The sequence below is a fragment of the Blennius ocellaris genome, assembly GCF_963422515.1.
Source record: "Blennius ocellaris genome assembly, chromosome: 6".
NCBI lineage: Eukaryota > Metazoa > Chordata > Actinopteri > Blenniiformes > Blenniidae > Blennius > Blennius ocellaris.
Genome location: NC_137655.1, coordinates 28,798,516 through 28,816,932, shown reverse-complemented (window position 1 = coordinate 28,816,932; position 18,417 = coordinate 28,798,516). Strand labels below are relative to the sequence as shown.

The window sequence follows — 18,417 nt, the reverse complement described above, 5'->3', positions numbered from 1 at the left end:
TTTTGCAATAGTTCTGAAAGTAAAGAAAAATGATTATCATATCACAAAAAACCTCTGAGTGCATGTAAACAACAACAAAAATTTGAATGAATGATAAATTAAAACATACATTTTTTTAACAATATCATTCCTGCAAAGCAACTTCAAAATTTAATCATCAGAATTTTAACGATCAGATCATGTCAATTTCACAATGTACCTTTCAGAAGAACAGCAACAAAGAAAACCTACAGATATTGATGGCATCTGCAGAAAGTCTGTTTTGTGGTGTTGAAATCACTTGTAAAGCTACTGCTCTCCTTTCACTGGCATGTCATCATTTCAACCTATCTGTCACGGCTGGGAGCCAGTGCTTGGAGCTGGAACCCAAAAGCAGACCTCAAAGCAGAGAATTGGGTGCAAATGTCAGTTTTATTGTGCAGGGAGGAAAAGGGGAGCTGGAACGGTGACGGGACCCGGGGGAATCTCTGGGGGGCCTCTTGGAACCGGGACGGGACCCGGGGGAATCTCTGGGGGGCCTCTTGGAACCGGGACAGGACCCGGCGGGGAACTTCTTGGAACCGGGACGGGACCCGGGGGGGAACTTTTTGGAACCGGGACGGGACCCGGCCAATCTCGGGCGTCTGGGAACAGGAACGGGGACCACCCCGGGGAGGGCACTCACCCCCCGGGGAGGACAACACCGACTCACCTGCGGCAGCAGCCAACAGGAGGACCGGGCAGCACGGACTGGAGACCAAGACAATCCTCTGGCCCCGAACCCACCTCACTGCAGGGCTTAAGTGCTTGGAGCAATCAATTGCTTGATTGCCTGCAGGAGCGTCAATCAGGGTGGGTCCGGAGCTGGAGTGAGGTGTGGATCCTAACAGTACCCCTCCCCTCAACGGTCGCCACCTGGCGACCTACCCGGCTTGTCCGGGTGCTCGGCGTAGATCCCCGAGAGCATCCGGGGGGGCTGGAGGAGACTGGGACCGGGGCATCTGGGGCTTGGAGCGTGGTGCTTGAGGTCCGTCTTTTGGCCAGAGGATTCTGTCACGGCTGGGAGCCGGTGCTTGGAGCTGGAACCCAAAAGCAGACCTCAAAGCAGAGAATTGGGTGCAAATGTCAGTTTTATTGTGCAGGGAGGAAAAGGGGAGCTGGAACGGTGACGGGACCCGGGGAATCTCGGGGGCTTCTTGGCACCGGGACGGGACCCGGGGGAATCTCGGGGGCTTCTTGGCACCGGGACGGGACCCGGGGGAATCTCGGGGGCTTCTTGGAACCGGGACGGGACCCGGGGGAATCTCTGGGGGGCCTCTTGGAACCGGGACGGGACCCGGGGGAATCTCTGGGGGGACTTCTTGGAACCGGGACGGGACCCGGGGGAATCTCTGGGGGGACTTCTTGGAACCGGGACGGGACCCGGGGGAATCTCTGGGGGGACTTCTTGGAACCGGGACGGGACCCGGGGGGACTTCTTGGAACCGGGACGGGACCCGGGGGGACTTCTTGGAACCGGGACGGGACCCGGGGGGACTTCTTGGAGATCTCGGGGGGGCTTCTTGGAACCGGGACGGGACCCGGCCAATCTCGGGCGTCTGGGAACAGGAACGGGGACCACCCCGGGGAGGACACTCACTCCCCGGGGAGGACAACACCGACTCACCTGCGGCAGCAGCCAACAGGAGGACCGGGCAGCACGGACTGGAGACCAAGACAATCCTCTGGCCCCGAACCCACCTCACTGCAGGGCTTAAGTGCTTGGAGCAATCAATTGCCTGATTGCCTGCAGGAGCGTCAATCAGGGTGGGTCCGGAGCTGGAGTGAGGTGTGGATCCTAACACTATCAATTAAAGCAACACATAAATCAGTAAGATGATGAAAATGGCAACTGCATAAGAGCTGCATCAGCTTGCTGACAGTAAAACTATCAAGAAGAACAACACTAATAATACATTTTTGTATTATATTAGGATATTATATTAATAATATATTTTGATTATATTTTGATATTATATTAACTAATATACAAAAGGGTATAATTTATATTTTAGAAGGTGTAAATATTGTAGTGCAGCTACAAATTAACCTACTGAATCTCAGTACATTTGTAGTTATTATTTTGTTTTTAATGTTTATTTTTCTCTCCTGAAAAATACGTATTTCATTCAATGTGGTGAATGAAGTCTGAGGACAATCTGCAAGTGTGCTGCCTCTGACAGTAGGGGGCGCTGTGAGAGTGCAGTTAAATCAATGAAAAGACGCAAATTTAATCATGTACTGTAATATCATAAATTAATATCGCACAATGCCGCTCACCTCAGTGGGAGCTGAAGCAACTTCAGCTCGGAGGTGATTGGAGATGATGGTCCGTCATGTAGGTGGAGAAGCCCCACTCTGCTGGAGATCCATCTTCATACATTTCTCTCTGAAAACCCTCTAACTTCACTCACAGTCATGTAGTTGGCCTTCATGTCCACTATAACGTTGGCGCAACTGTCCAAAGACATTTTTAGATGTTTTTAATCATTAAATTCATCAAAGAAGATCACCTGGGGGGCAGCCAGACGAGTATGGACGGTGAAGCAGCAGACACGGCAGCAACAAAAGAAGGCTCCCGACTTCCAGTTTTACGGAAAATCAAACTTGAAATAAAGAATTACCGTACTGTCATATTTTTTTCCCCCATTTTTGTTTCAGAAACACATATCTGGAAACGGGTTAGGGTTAGGGTTAGGGTTAACGTTCTCCGATATCAAAACGAAAATCGAATGGCCGGAAGGTACACAGACCAGTGTGACTAAGTCACCAGGTACTGCAAGATATTTTTGTCAAGACTTTCCCGTGTCATTCCAGTCAACTTTACCACTCATTTTGATTCATCGTCTGAATAAAAACGTCTTCTCAAAGTTCCTGGAAATGCGAGGTCACATTTCAGCAGCTTCTCGCTGGAGGCTGCACACGGTCTCATGACAAAAAGCCAATTTCACACTCTTTGCTTTTATTTCTTTATTTTTTATTTTTTCCAATAATATCTTCACAGCCACAGTGAATTATACAGACCTCAGAGGGGATTTTAATCTGGTGACAGGAAAAAAAGGATTTTCACAAAATGTTTTATCCAATCGATATTTGATTTGCAGCTCAACACTGTGAAAAAATTACTTAAAGGTATACAGGAGGATTTTCAGGAATTTTAGGAAAGAACCACCCTCTCCACCGTTTGAAAAAAATGCGCATGTACCTGCTCCCGAGACGGAACGCCTACTAAAACGCGTGCGAGAGACATGCACGAGCCCAGTTCTCCTCGTGCACGCTCTGTTTACAAGTCACAAGTCGGCATCGCTCACATAAGCTCACTTTACAAGAAGATTTGCACCAGAGGGGGTGAAACTGTGTAAAAATGTCTGAGAATAATGCGTCGGGTCGGCCACCGGCATGATGAGAACCGTGTGGAGTGAGCTGCGTGCAGGGACGAGCACGTACGACGGCCTTACGTCATATATCACCAGAATGATTGACAATTGGGAGGACCAGTTATTTTGATGATCCACCCGGAAGAAGAAAATCCTCTACTATACCTTTAATTCTATATTATTGATTACATATTTGATCATAGAAGCAATAATGCTTCCTAAAAGAATATTAGCTACATTTACATGGTCACTTTGTTTTATAAATCTGAATTATTTCTCATTAAGAGATTAGATTGACTGGTTTACATGAACACTGGCTGAAGTGATCGGATTATTGTATTATATGAAGTTAAGTTAGTTGTATCAACTACACTATTCTCACTTTATCTGAATAGATGCGGTGCAGAATTCCTTGCTTCCTGGTTTGTATTAGTTATTGAGAAACAATGCCTTGTTTAGACAAGCAATATAACAACTAATAATTAGTTTTGAATGGACAAACATACAGTGTCATCTCTGTACGTCTCTCTCATGTGGTTCAGGCTGAAATGCTAAAAATAGGAAACAGTTTCGAGACGAGAGATTGCTTGAAGTTCCCCCAGAACCAATATCACCGCCATCAATGTCGGACTGTCCTTCGTCCTGAGCGGCTTACTGACTTGTGTTTGTGACGACAGGAGAACCACTGTCTGCGGATCAAGATCCTGGGAGACTGCTACTACTGTGTGTCGGGCCTGCCTGAGGCGCGAGCCGACCACGCCCACTGCTGCGTGGAGATGGGCCTGGACATGATAGAGGCCATCTCGTAAGTTCTCCTCCGGTCATTCACCCTCCAAGCAGACGGGTAAACATTAAGACTGTTATACTTTTATCCACCCAGGCTGTTGGACTGGGCAGTTTGTTTTCAATTAACTGGAGGGCGTATCTCTGAATCAGCAATACCAAGAAGAAGAGTAGAGTTCTTTTATTTGAGGGAAGAAGTAAAAAGTCAATGATAACTTCCAGCTGCACTGATGTTGATGTAAAAAGGCTTCTATCTACCAATGTTATGCTAACTTTGGTTTTTGTCAATGTAGTAAATTGTAATAAATCAATTTTCTTTTTTATTTTCAATTTTGGCTTATTGTTAGAGAGACTTTAAACTGAAAAGGTTATAAACCCCCCAAATTGTATCATAAATAAATAGTCTAAATATTAAAAAAAGATACAAAATGGTAAAATTGCTTAAAAAATAAAAATGCTAAAATTGCTGAACTACCACAAACTGGCTAGCTGAAAAACTAGCCCCCTAAAAACTGTTAAAATAGCATGATCATTTAGAAATGTTATTTGGAAAAAAGTTTGAAACAGAAAGAAACAGCCAAGATATTTTACATAGTTTAAAACAACTAAAGCAGCTAAAAGAACAGCAAAACAAGAGTCAAATGGCTAAATTGGCTGCAGTTATTACACTTTTAAAGGGTTTTTTCTGCAATCATGTAATGACCAGGCAATAGTTTAGTAACTTACTAAATTAAAATATTGTTAGGATATTTTTTCTCAAATGTTATGACACTACTGGAACTTTATTGACTTTATTACATTTAAAATATCTACATTATTATGTTATTGGCTATTCTTACATTATTGGTTGCTACATATACATGACACAAGAAATTGTACACTTAAAAGAAAAAGGCTTGTAATGGTTAAATCAGCTTTGAACTTTTAAGTTTAACTTTCAGAGACGAGCAGAGACATAACGTGACGCGACAGCATTGTAGAGCTCAGATAGTCATCCACTCTCTGCCCTGCAGGCTGGTCCGGGAGGTGACGGGGGTCAATGTGAACATGCGGGTGGGGATCCACAGTGGCAGGGTGCACTGCGGCGTGCTGGGGCTCAGGAAGTGGCAGTTCGATGTCTGGTCCAATGACGTCACGCTGGCCAATCAGATGGAGGCTGGAGGCCAAGCCGGGTAATGCTCACCTTAGACATCATCATTATGAGAATACTAGATATTCCTCAGGGTGTCTTGAGGGTCTTTGTTGTGCATTTCAGACGTATTCACATCACCAAGGCCACACTGAATTATCTAAACGGGGACTACGACGTGGAAGCAGGAGCCGGAGGAGACAGAAACGCCTACCTGAAGAAACACAACATAGAAACCTACCTCATTGTGGGCTGCAGCCAGAAAAGGGTATGATGTTAAATGGGAGCTTCAGTTAGAGCCGGGATGAAGCTGCTGAGGCTGGGGGGGGGGGGGGGGGGTTCTTGACTTAAGGGTGGTCATACGGATGTTGCTGAGAGAGAAGGCAGATGACTGGGTGAGTGGATGTGGAGGAGGTCAGGGAGGTTATGGAGGTTTATTCTACTCTAACAGAAAGTTGCTTAATCTGCAGGTGAGACTGTTTGAAACAGTTTAATCTTTAAACTAAACACAAAAATTAAGGAAATGCATATTTGGTTAATGTTTTTTATGTATGAGCAGCAGGGCTCAGTCTGTGGATTGCGCAAGGGAACAATCACAAATCCAGCTGCCCATCCCACAAATGCCACATATGTAAAGTAAATGATGTGCAGAAGTATAGGACAGCAAAAAGCCACAGCAAAAAGCACAGAATTGAATTAAATGAACATGTAGCATGTTGTCTCTGGTGGCTTGTTCATGTTAGGGTCAAATCCAAACCCTTGCTCGGCCCCTGACTGCACATTTTATTTAATCGAATCAAAGTAAATCCTGTAAAAATGATTCACATCTTGTTAAAAACCCTCTGTGGATGTGTGTTAAACTCACCATGAAACAATACATATAATATGTCATCATCACTGGAGTTTCTGTTGGAGCCACTTTAAAATCTGTTCATGATGGACTCACCACAGTTTTTAAACAGGGAACGGTTCCCAGACAAACTGTTAGGAGGAGGAGGAAGAGCCTGTTTCCTCTGCTCTGTTTACAATGCTGCTTCATTCATCAGCTGCCCGGCGTGTCCTCTGGCGCGATCACACGCAGCAGGTATAGATAGAAAGTCATGTGAAGCGATGCCGGCTTCTCGCCCGGCTGCTCCTGCTGGGAAACACAGGCTGGATTGTGCAGCCTGATTTGGTCACAGTATTTCTAAACCTAATAGTTGTCATGTTCACTATATCTCAGCCATTAGATGGTGCTATTTGAAAAAAAATAACTTGGATTTTAAGGTGAGAGGTCAACAAGTTTTAACTTTTCTCCATTGAAATAACACAGTGATACCTAGGATGGGGATGTGTGTCACATTGCATAAGGTGGATTTCACATTCAACACCTTCAAAACACTTTGAAGCTTTGGAAGAATAAACTCACTCGATAATTTGGGCTTCCATCACAATTTGAAATTAGATTTGTCTTACAGTTTTTGAAGAAATTGAAATTAAAATCACAAACTCAATCTTCTCCTGATGATTTTTGATCATTGCCTTAGGCCACATCCACACGAGTCAAAACCATCTTTTTTCTCCCCGAGGTTCTCAAAAAAAATTCTGTCTACACGTCATTATGAACACGGCTCAACACAAGGCTTCAGGGCATGTAGTACACATGCCAGGCCTTTAAAGGCGCTGTGACTCACCAAAAACACCAAAAGCACAGAAGAAGACAAAGCACATAGAACTATAGAAGTAAATTCTTGCTCATTAACCTGTATATAACTCTAGTACTATAGGTCTATGGCCCTGCTCCTCCTGTTGCTAGCATCAGTAGCTTCTGCAGCTCCACCGGAGCTTGTAGTTCTTGATTGTTGTGGTTATTTGATGACATCACGGACGCAGTGATGTCCGTGTCCGGCAAGGGTGTTGCATCATCCTTCTTCTACAGATGATCGTTTTCAGCTCGAACTGCTGCAGGAAGACAAGAAACCAGGATGCATTATGGGATGAAAGCAGGTGGAGGTAGTGTGATGCTTTAAGCAACATTGAGATAGAATTAAAAAGATGTGAATGTGTGAATAAATTAGTTTTGCAGAGTGTCTCATCTTTGTTCTGTCTGTTCTGTAACCACAGATCGACCTCTGACAATAACAGTGGGTAAAACTATGTTTTCCACCTCTCACAGAAAGAGGAAAAGGCGATGATCGCCAAAATGAACCGGCAGAGGACCAATTCTGTCACCCACAACAGCGGCCACTGGACCGACCGGCCATTCTACAATCACCTGGGGGGGAACCAGGTCTCGAAGGAGATGAAGCGGATGGTGAGCCAATCTTCAAACCTGCTCCTTGTTACATTTATGGATGGAGATACTCATGATGACTCGTGATGAGCGGCCACTATGGACCCCGCACTTGTTATGACCTCTCCACTCGCTGTGGCCCTCCCACTCACTTTGGTCCTCCCACTCGCTATGGCCTTCCCACTCGCTATGGCCTCCCCACTCACTATGCCTTCCCACTCGCTATGGCCCCCCCACTCAACTCGCTATGGCCTCCACACTTGCTATGGCCCCCCAACTTGCTTTGGCCCCCCCACTCGCTATGGCCCCTCCAATCGCTATGGCCTTCCCACTCACTATGGATCCCCACCCGCTATGGCCCTGCCACTCGCTATGGCCCCTCCTATCGCTATGGCCTTCCCACTCACTATGGCTCCCCACCCACTATGGTCCTCCCACTCACTTTGGTCCTCCCACTCGCTATGGCCTCCCCACTCGCTATGGCCTTCCCACTCACTCTGGTCCCCCCACCCACTATGGTCCTCCCACTCATTATGGCCCCCCCCCCACTCACTATGGCCCTCCCACTCACTATGGTCCTCCCATTTGCTCTGGCCCCTCCAATCGATATGGCCTTCCCACTCACTATGGCCTTCCCACTCGCTATGGCCCCTCCAATCGCTATGGCCTCCTCACTCACTAGGACCCCCCAACTCACTTTGGTCCTCTCACTCACTATGGCCCCCCACTCGCTATGGCCTCCCCACTCGCTATGACCCCCCAACTCACTGCAGCCCCCCCACTCGCTATGGCCCTCCACGTGCCCAGACCCCCCCACTCGCTATGGCCCTCCACTCACGATGGCACCCCTGCTCGCTATCACCTTCCTGCTTAACAATGTGATGTCAGTTGTTTTGAAATGCATCAATCAATTCACTTCCAATGGCTTCAGACACAGGAAGTTACACCCACTGCAAATAGGCAGCAAGACATGTAAAAGAAGAACTCAAAGTTGAGCTTATCTTTATACCTGCTGTATGCAGCAGATGCTTTTATTTTGACACTGGGCAACAGGAACACCATGGCAGGACGACACTACACACAAAACCCTCTTCACTCCCGGTTGCCACATTTACCAAAACTGTATTTAAGGAGCACAGAAGTCCAATAACAGAACACCACTCGGGTTCAGATCGGGGAGGCCGTTCCTCCCAATCACCCCCTTCCAAGTCTCGCTGTCATTGCCCACGTGGGCGTTGAAGTCCCCCAGGAGAACAATGGAGTCCCCAGTTGGGGCACTATCCAGCACCCCTCCCAGGGACTCCAAGAAGGTTGGGTACTCTGAACTGCTGTTCGGTGCATAGGCCGAGACAACAGTCAGAGACCTGTCCCCTACTTGTAGGCGTAGGGACGCAACCCTCTCGTTCACCGGGGTGAACTCCAACACATGGCGGCTGAGCTGTGGGGCAATAAGCAAGCCCACTCCAGCCCGCCGCCTTACACCGCGGGCAACTCCAGAGAAGTGGAGTATCCAGCCCCTGTCGAGGAGCTGGGTTCCAGAGTCCAAGCTGTGAGTGGAGGTGAGCCCGACTATATCTAGACGGTATCTCTCAACCTCCCTCACAAGCTCGGGCTCCTTCCCCCCCAGCGAGGTCACATTCCATGTCCCAAAAGCCAGAGTCCGTGTCCGGGGATCGGGTCGTCGAGGCCCCTGCCGTCGACTGCCACCCAATCCACACTGCACCCGACCCCTACGGCAGCCTCTGTGGGTGGTGGGTCCACAGGAGGATGAGGAGGAGGAGTCCGGCCGAGTCCCGCGGGCAAGAACGCGGCCACCAGGCGCTCGCGTGCGAGCCTCCACCCCGGGCCTGGCTCCAGGGTGAGGCCCCGGCTGCGCCAAACCGGGCGACGTCTCCATGCTCCTCGTGTGTGTGTCCATAGGGGTGGTTTGAACTGCTTTTAGTCTGACCCGTCGCCTCGGACCTGTTTGCCTTGGGAGACCCTACTGGGGGGGCAAGCCCCCCGGCAACATAGCTCCGTGGGTCATTCGGGTGCTCAAACTCCCCCGCCACGATAAGGTTGCAGTTCAAGGGGGAGCTTGCAGTTCAAGGGGGAGAGGGAGTCTGTTATTGGACTTCTGTGCTAGTCACAGTTTGACGATAACGAACACCATGTTCGAGCACAGGGGTGTCCATAAGTGCACATGGCACCAGGACACCCTAGGCCGGAGGTCAATGATAGACTTTGTGGTCGTGTCATCTGATCTCTGGCCGCGTGTCTTGGACACTCGGGTAAAGAGAGGGGCAGAGCTGTCAACTGATCACCACCTGGTGGTGAGTTGGATGCGCTGGACTGGGAGGAGGCCGGATAGACTCGGCAGGCCCAAACGTGTTGTGAGGGTCTGCTGGGAACATCTGGCCGAGCCCTCCGTCCGCGCAGCCTTCAACTCCCACCTCCGGGAGAGCTTCTCACAGATCCCGAGGGAGGTTGGAGACATTGAGTCCGAGTGGACCATGTTCTCCACTTCCATTGTCGAAGCTGCTGCTCGGAGCTGTGGCCGCAGGGTCTCTGGCGCCTGTCGTGGCGGCAATCCCCGAACCCGGTGGTGAACACCGGAAGTAAGGGATGCCGTCAAGCTGAAGAAGGAGCCTTACCGGGCACTGTTAGCTCATAGGACTCCCGAGGCAATCGACAGGTACCGGCAGGCCAAGCGAGCTGCAGCCCAGGCTGTGGTGGAGGCAAAAACTCAGGTCTGGGAGGAGTTCGGAGAGGCCATGGAGGAGGACTTTCGGTCGGCCTCGAGGAAATTCTGGCAAACCGTCCGGCGCCTCAGGCGGGGGAAGCAGTTCTCCACCAACACTGTTTACAGTGGAAGTGGGGAGCTGTTGACCTCAACTGGGGACATTGTCGGGCGGTGGAAGGAATACTTCGAGGACCTCCTCAATCCCGCCACCACGTCTTCCATTGAGGAAGCAGAGACTGGGTTCTCAGAGGTGGACTCGTCCATTTCCCAAGCTGAAGTCACCGAGGTTGTTGTGAAGCTCCTCGGTGGCAAGGCACCGGGAGTGGATGAGATTCGCCCAGAGTTCCTTAAGTCTCTGGATGTGCAGGGACTGTCGTGGTTGACTCGTCTCTGCAACATCGCGTGGCGGGCGGGGACAGTACCTCTGGACTGGCAGACCGGGGTGGTGGTCCCTCTCTTTAAGAAGGGGGATCGGAGGGTGTGTTCCAACTACAGAGGGATCACACTCCTCAGCCTCCCCGGGAAAGTCTATTCCAGGGTACTGGAGAGGAGGGTCCGGCCGTTAGTCGAACCTCGGATTCAAGAGGAACAATGCGGTTTTCGTCCTGGTCGTGGAACACTGGACCAGCTCTATACCCTCCACCAGGTGCTTGAGGGTTCGTGGGAGTTCGCCCAACCAGTCCACATGTGTTTTGTGGATCTGGAGAAGGCGTTCGACCGCGTCCCCCGAGATGTCCTGTGGGGGGTGCTCCGGGAGTACGGAGTCCGGGGTCCCTTGTTGAGGGCTGTTCGGTCTTTGTATTCCCGGAGCAGGAGTCTGGTTCGCATTGCCGGCAGTAAGTCGGACCTGTTCCCAGTGCACGTTGGCCTCCGGCAGGGGTGTCCTTTATCACCGGTTCTGTTCATCATATATATGGACAGAATTTCTAGGCACAGCCGGGGGCCGGAGGGGGTCCGGCTTGGGGACCACAGAATCTCATCTCTGCTATTTGCGGATGATGTGGTTCTGTTGGCCCCATCAAGCCTGGATCTCCAGCGTGCACTGACACGGTTCGCAGCCGAGTGTGAAGCAGCTGGGATGAGGATCAGCACCTCTAAATCCGAGGCCATGGTTCTCGACTGGAAAAAGGTGGCTTGCCCCCTCCAGGTCGGTGGAGTGCCCTTGTCCCAAGTGGAGGAGTTTAAGTATCTTGGGGTCTTGTTCACGAGTGGGGGAAAGATGGAGCGTGAGATCGACAGGCGGATCGGTGCAGCGTCTGCAGTTATGCGGACGTTGTATCGGTCCGTCGTGGTGAAGAAAGAGCTGAGCCAAAAAGCGAAGCTCTCGATTTACCGGTCGATCTTCGTTCCTACCCTCACCTATGGTCATGAACTATGGGTCATGACCGAAAGAAGGAGATCCCGGATACAAGCGGCTGAAATGAGCTTCCTCCGTAGGGTGGCTGGGCGTACCCTTAGAGATAGGGTGAGGAGTTCAGTCACCAGGGAGGAGCTCGGAGTAGAGCCGCTGCTCCTCCACATCGAGAGGAGCCAGCTGAGGTGGCTCGGGCATCTATTTCGGATGCCCCCCGGACGCCTCCCGAGGGAGGTGTTCCGGGCATGTCCCTCCGGTAGGAGGCCTCGGGGCAGACCCGGGACACGCTGGAGAGACTATGTCTCTCTATGGCCTGGGAACGCCTTGGGGTGCCACCGGAGGAGCTGGAGGAAGTGTCTGGGGCGAGGGAAGTCTGGGCAACTCTGCTTGGACTGCTGCCTCCGCGACCCGGCCCCGGATAAAGCGGTAGCCAATGGATGGATGGTATTTAAGGAGTAAAATTAAGAAGTGCTGACTATTTTTAGCGTATTAAACCGTCATTTCAGTTCTTTTAACAATTTTACTCATGTTTGTTTTAATAGATTTCACCATAAAACTAAATAACAATAAAAAATTGTAAAATATCTGATGCTCTGGGGCAGAACTCCCTCCGTTTCATTATGAAAGTCCTGTTTGAATGACTGTATAGCCTTCATAATGTCAACAGTGGAGGGTTTAATGTTACTAGAATCATCTGTCCCCACCATGTTTGTTTCTTCGATATTGCTTTCTGAAACATGTTCTTCGTTACCTTATAGTTCGGTTGTCTGCTGCTTGTCTTTGTTCACTCTTCACGGCATATTAGATTGTATTATCTCTCTATTTTACGATTGTAACATTTTCCATTGGTTGGGATGTTTAAGTAGTGTTAATTTCAGGATCAGCCGCAGAGCAGGAGTAAACACGACTTCTCAGCTGATCGCCATAACCTGAAATCTGTTTGCAATAATTTAAGTGCAAAAACTGAGGAATAATTTAGATTTTGGTAACACTTTATAATAACTATCTGTTATAAGTAGTTAATAAACCATTAATAGCTATTAGTTAATGAGGTATAAGATTGCTTGTTGAATATTTGCTAACAGTTTATTAAGGATTTATAACTGCCTTATAGATTGGTAATAGATAATTTACAAGCCGTTAGTTAACAATTTATAAATTACATGTTAACTGTATGTTAATGATTTATAACTATACCTTATAAACTAGTAATAAATCATGAATTTTCCAAGTCATTTGTAAACTACTTACTAATGACTTGTTAAGTATCAGTTAATATTTTATATACACTATTAGGACGTTATTCTAAAGTTGCAACTATTCCTCATTTACTAACAGTTAGTAAACCATGCATAGTAGTCCACACAAATGGATTCCTTTAACTTTATCTTGTGTTTGCATTTTTGGCATGGCGTTCATCTTCTTACAAGCTTTTTCTCCTGCAGCCATTTGATCATGTCTCTGTGTCTTCTTTTAGATTTAGTTCTGCTTTCAACAAGCTCTCTTCGCTCAGTGGCTAAACCATTTGACGATATATGAAGTTTAGGGCCTACCTATTTGTTTTATTTGATCTCTGTTCTTTTCACACACATTAACAATCTTCCAGAGTTTCTGTAACTGGCTCCTGCCAGATGACATGCTTGAATTGTACCAGGGGGCGGGGCGACGGGGTGAAACCAACCAATCACAATTGGATTTACGTGTTGGAGGAGGAGCGATCCGGCCTCGTCCATCATATTGGTTGGTTATCAACTTGTCAATCACCTCATATTACCACTTAACGTTGACGAGCGACAACCTAGACAGACACGCCCCCTTCTCTCACGAGAAAGTTCGTCTTTGGATGATCAGATTCTGATCATTATCGAAGCTCACATTCGCATTGATTTCAGAAAATGAATACCCAGTCGTTTAAAAAGTCAGAAACCAGTGTTCCCAGCGGAAGTGGTGATGCGCAAAATGCCGAAATGAATCCAGGTACTTACGGGAGAAAGAGAAAAAAAGTCAACAGCGGGTAGAAGTAAAAGGAAAACTACACCTGTGGACCACATGAACAACAACGGTAAGCAAGATTGCGTGTTATTTTTTCATTAGAACTATATGATTCACAGGTTGATAGTTCTACTGCATCATCCAACCGGTTTGGTTCATTGCCCAATTACTAATTTGCGCGCGCGTGTGTGCATGTTTTCCCAGAAAAAAAAATATTTATGAGTTGTAAGACCTGTTGTAGACCAACAACTAGTAGAATTGTTATTTTCTGAGGTGTGTGTGTGTGTGTGTGTGTGTGTGTGTGTGTGTGTGTGTGTGTGTGTGTGTGTGTGTGTGTGAGCACGCGCACACATTCTGTACCTATCCATCCATATATTTGCCAGCTGCTCATTATTTTATTTGACCTTCACCTGGCTTATAATCACTTTTTTAATGCTCTGTCCTCTCATTTCAGATACTGAGGCCACTCTAGCTCCAACAGCTTTTTAAATGTTAAGAAGAGCATCTTGTTAAGAAGAAGCACACTGCCACAGAAGAAATCCGTTACCTGACCCAGGAGAAATCCTCCTCCTCCAACAACCTGGTCAAAGGAAGTAGTCCCGGTGCACAAATCACCATTTGTTTTCTCCAAAGACTGACCTGCAGATCCCGATTTTTTTAACAGAGCATACAATGTTCCAATCATATTTTATTGTGAAACATTGAACAATACCTGTGAAAAAAAATGCAGACTACTTGTTTTAACTGCAGGTGGTTATCTCAATATAAAATAAAAGTTTAGAACATTGCTGTTCAAAATACTAAATTGTATAATGTAAAAGCGCTTTGGGTGGTCGCAATGACGAGAATGTGCTATATAAGCACAGTCCATCTACCAATTAACATTTAATAAATGTTAAACGCTATTGATAAGAATGTATGAGTTGACTTGTATCATCATACTTTGTAATGCATTTTAATGTATTTTCTGTTTGTCTGAATCAGGTGTGTTGGAAGAAGGAAACATGTAAAACATGCAGCAGAGTGGCCCTGAGGATCAGGATTGGCTCCCCCTGTCCAAGTTGTGCTAATATTTGTTCTATATGTTTTATGTTCATGTCTGGATAAATCCATGGCATTGTTGTGATGTTTGGTTATAAAATGTCCCTCTAAAATTCTGTTTAGCACAAAAAGTGCTATATTGTTGTATATTGTTTGTGTTTCGAAGCATTCAACACATCTGTGTATGCTCTGTTAAAAAAATCACAATTGATAACAATTTCACTTGTGGTGTTTTTGTTTTGGAGAGGAGGGTAAAATACAGCACACACAAAAGCCAATGGGTGGAACAAGGCTGAGGTACAATAATGTGATATTTTGCTGTTCCACAAAGTATATTATTATTAGTAGATGGTTAACAAAAAAACTGGTCTGTAAAGTGTGAGTTAATATATTACCGGTAGTTAAATATCAGTTAATACTTTATATACATTATTAGGACTAACCGTTAGTAAATGAGGAATAATTGCAACTTTAGAATAACGTCCTAATAATGTATATAAAGTATTAACTGACACTTAACAAGTCATTAGTAAGTAGTTTACTAATGGCTTATTCATGATCTATTACTAATTTATAAGATATAGTTTTAAATCATTAACATACAGTTAACATGTAATTTATAAATTATTAACTAAATGCTTGTAAATTATCTATTGGCAATCTATAAGGCACAGTTATAAATCCTGAATAAACTTAGCAAATATTCAGCAAGCAATGTATAACTCATTAACAAATGGCTATTAATGGTTTATTAACTACTTATCACAGATAATTATTATAAAGTGTTACCTAGATTTTTTTTTTCAACATGGAGCCATTTTTCAGTCAAAAATAAAAAAAAATATTCTTTGCTCCATTTAATTATAAGTTATTACAGATAAAGTGAATTAAAACTGTTAAAAGTCTTCATTCATCCAATTAAGATTCCTTCTCTTCTCTTTTCTCTCTTTCAGGGTTTTGAAGATCCCAAGGACAAGTGAGTACAGAGCGGAGCTCAACGTTACCTTCACATTTATTCAGCTTTCTGTGACTTTTATGAAACTCCTTCCAAAAGGACTCTTCCAAACACAAACAGGCTAAGAAATCCTGCTGCAGCAATTTGAGAGATAATTCAGCACTTTTCTTACACACATACTTTATTAGAAACTCAAAGGTCAGGGGTCATTCTACAATCTTAAATCTCCACATAGGAGGCGTGTCTGGAACAGTCAATAATGTAATAACTTGCCAGTATTGTTATTTTTGAGAGAAAGATCTGCTTTATGTGTTTCCTCAATAAGTTAATGTTAGAAGTTTATGCCAGCTACTTTTTTAGATAAACAAACTGCACAAAACCTGCAAAAAATTATTTTAATTCCACAAAATGCAGTTTGTGTGTGTGTGTGTGTGTACACACACACACAAACTGCATTTTTCTGTGTGTGTGTGTGTGTGTGTGTGCGTGCGTGCGTGCGTGCGTGCGTGTGTGGATGGCCGGGTTCTGCACTTTTAGCTTGCCATACATAATCAGCACCCACACACACTAATCAGTGTGAACACTGCAACACACTGCAAATTGTGGAAGGAGGAATGAAGGAAGGAAGGAAGGAAGGAAGGAGGGAGGGACAGTGTAAGGGAGGGGTCAGTGCACGGAAAGAAGGACGAAGGAAGGAAAAGGTTGTGGTTATTTTCATCAAAATAATTCCACTCAGTCAGAACTTAAATATCATGAGTTGAATTAGTTCTGAGGTTCATGTTGCAGATGAAACCTCATTGACGTGGTTAATCTGACTACGTCAGGTCATCCACTGATATATGGACACAAAGATCCATTGCTCTGCCCTCTGGTAGTTTTTGAATTGTCTCTGTGACATGAAAAGTTAGAGTCGTGATTGTGATAAGATTTCAGGGAAAAATAAAATAATCTTTTGACTGGAGAGCAGCCGTTTCTCTTTTTTCTCTTTTCTTGGAGAGATTTTCACCCGTTAACACTCTGAATGCTGCAGGAGCAGGTCGGCAGCCTCCTGCAGCTGCCAGAACTGTAAATGTCCAATGGTCTCATTTTGTTTTATCCAGGCATTTCATTTACAGAAACACACAGGAGAACCTCAACCCCGAGGACGAGGTGGACGAGTTCCTGGGCCGGGCCATAGACGCTCGCAGCATTGACCGTCTGCGCTCCGAGCACGTCAAGAAGTTCCTGCTCACCTTCAGAGAGCCTGACCTGGAGAAAAAGGTTAGGGAACACACACACACACACACACACACACACACACACACACACACACACACACACACACACACACACACACACACACACACACACACACACACACACACACACAATAATTGTCTGTGAAAAGCAATCTTCTCGGTGCAGAAAGCTTTCTGTTTCAGTCCCTGGAGGAAGTCGGTCAATGCCACACAGATCGCAGAAAGTGTGGACGTGAGCAGAGATTGGGACGGAAGAGAGAATAGAACCTGCTTCAGACAGTGAAGGCCAGGAGGAGAGGAGGGGTTAGAGATGCTGCAAAATGAGAATAAAGTTATAAAATCGGGAACATTGTTGGTCCCAGACTAAAATGCAAAACAAAAGATTGAACCCCAAGTGAATTGTTTACTTTCATTTTTTGCAGTTTTTGTTGTTTTGAAATTGAGCATTTGGTGTGACTATTTTGTTATATACAAAATATATTGGTAATTCATTCATATTTGAGAAATAAGATTTTTCTTCAGGGAAATCTTTGAAAATTTAAGCAGAAGTTGTGATGTCCCTCCCTCTCGCTCTCTCTCTCTCTCTCTCTCTCTCTCTCTCTCTCTCTCTCTCTCTCGCCTCTTTCATTTTCTCTCTCTCCCTCCCCCTCTCGCTCTGTCTCTCTCTCCCCCTCTTTCAGTACTCTAAGCAGGTGGACTCCAGGTTCGGAGCATACGTTGCCTGTGCCTCGCTCGTGTTTCTCTTCATCTGCTTCATCCAGATCGTCATCGTGCCTCCGTGAGTCCAGACATTAAGATGTGGGCAGACTGGAGGGCTTCACGCTCCCTTTACATGAAAACACAAAGCCTCTGTTGCGTTTTGGGTGTTGGTTCACACAATAACGGTGCTCGGAGCCACTGAAAACCTAACTTTTGTAAAATGGCTCCAAAGGTAGAACTCTGAAAAACAGTCACATTAAATTTTTCACTTTCCGCAGCTAAATTGTGGAAAACTGTCTGCTACTTCATTTCACAATAAAAAGTCATTCAAATATTCAAGTAAATATCTTGAAGTATAGTAATGTAAGTACAAACATTTATGTCCTGAAAAGAGAATTTAATAGCAGATTCATGGAGCCGCCCCGGGTTCAGTGAGAGAGCGATCCCATCATCCAGCTTCTCCTGCCTCTTTATTAACCTTTCATCTTTTCTTCCTATCCTCCCTCTCCTCCTGTCCCTCCATTAATCTGCGCTCCTTCACCACTCCTCTCGCTCCTCTTTCATTCCCGTCACGCCGGCTCCTTCCACAACATTTACATCAAAATGGCCGCAGATGATTAAAAGAACTGAAGGATGCCTTCAATGAATCTGAGCAGCCCATGGAAAGCAAAAACACTCACTTTCGTTCCTTCTTTCTTTCTGTGTTGTTTTCAGCTCCAGCCTGATGATCAGCTTCTTCATTACCTGCCTCATCATCCTGACAGCTGTCATGTTCGTCTCAGCCATTTACTGCTGTTTTGGGGTGAGGCGCCTCCTTTCTTCCTGTCTTTTGATGGA

The 18,417-nt window shown here is 46.1% G+C and overlaps 1 protein-coding gene across 1 annotated transcript in view; it reads left to right on the top strand.

Annotated features, from left to right (window-relative positions):
* adcy5 (adenylate cyclase 5) overlaps window positions 1-18,417 on the top strand; it is a gene marked incomplete at its 5' end in the record, with an annotated part of 184,942 nt that overhangs the window by 139,828 nt on the left and 26,697 nt on the right. The window contains 8 exons of the mRNA XM_080498590.1: window positions 4,073-4,200; window positions 5,192-5,350; window positions 5,434-5,575; window positions 7,463-7,600; window positions 15,642-15,664; window positions 16,759-16,903; window positions 17,562-17,659; window positions 18,295-18,382. Of these exons, the coding sequence (XP_080354716.1) occupies window positions 4,073-4,200; window positions 5,192-5,350; window positions 5,434-5,575; window positions 7,463-7,600; window positions 15,642-15,664; window positions 16,759-16,903; window positions 17,562-17,659; window positions 18,295-18,382 (921 nt within the window). The remainder of the gene's footprint in view (window positions 1-4,072; window positions 4,201-5,191; window positions 5,351-5,433; window positions 5,576-7,462; window positions 7,601-15,641; window positions 15,665-16,758; window positions 16,904-17,561; window positions 17,660-18,294; window positions 18,383-18,417) is intronic.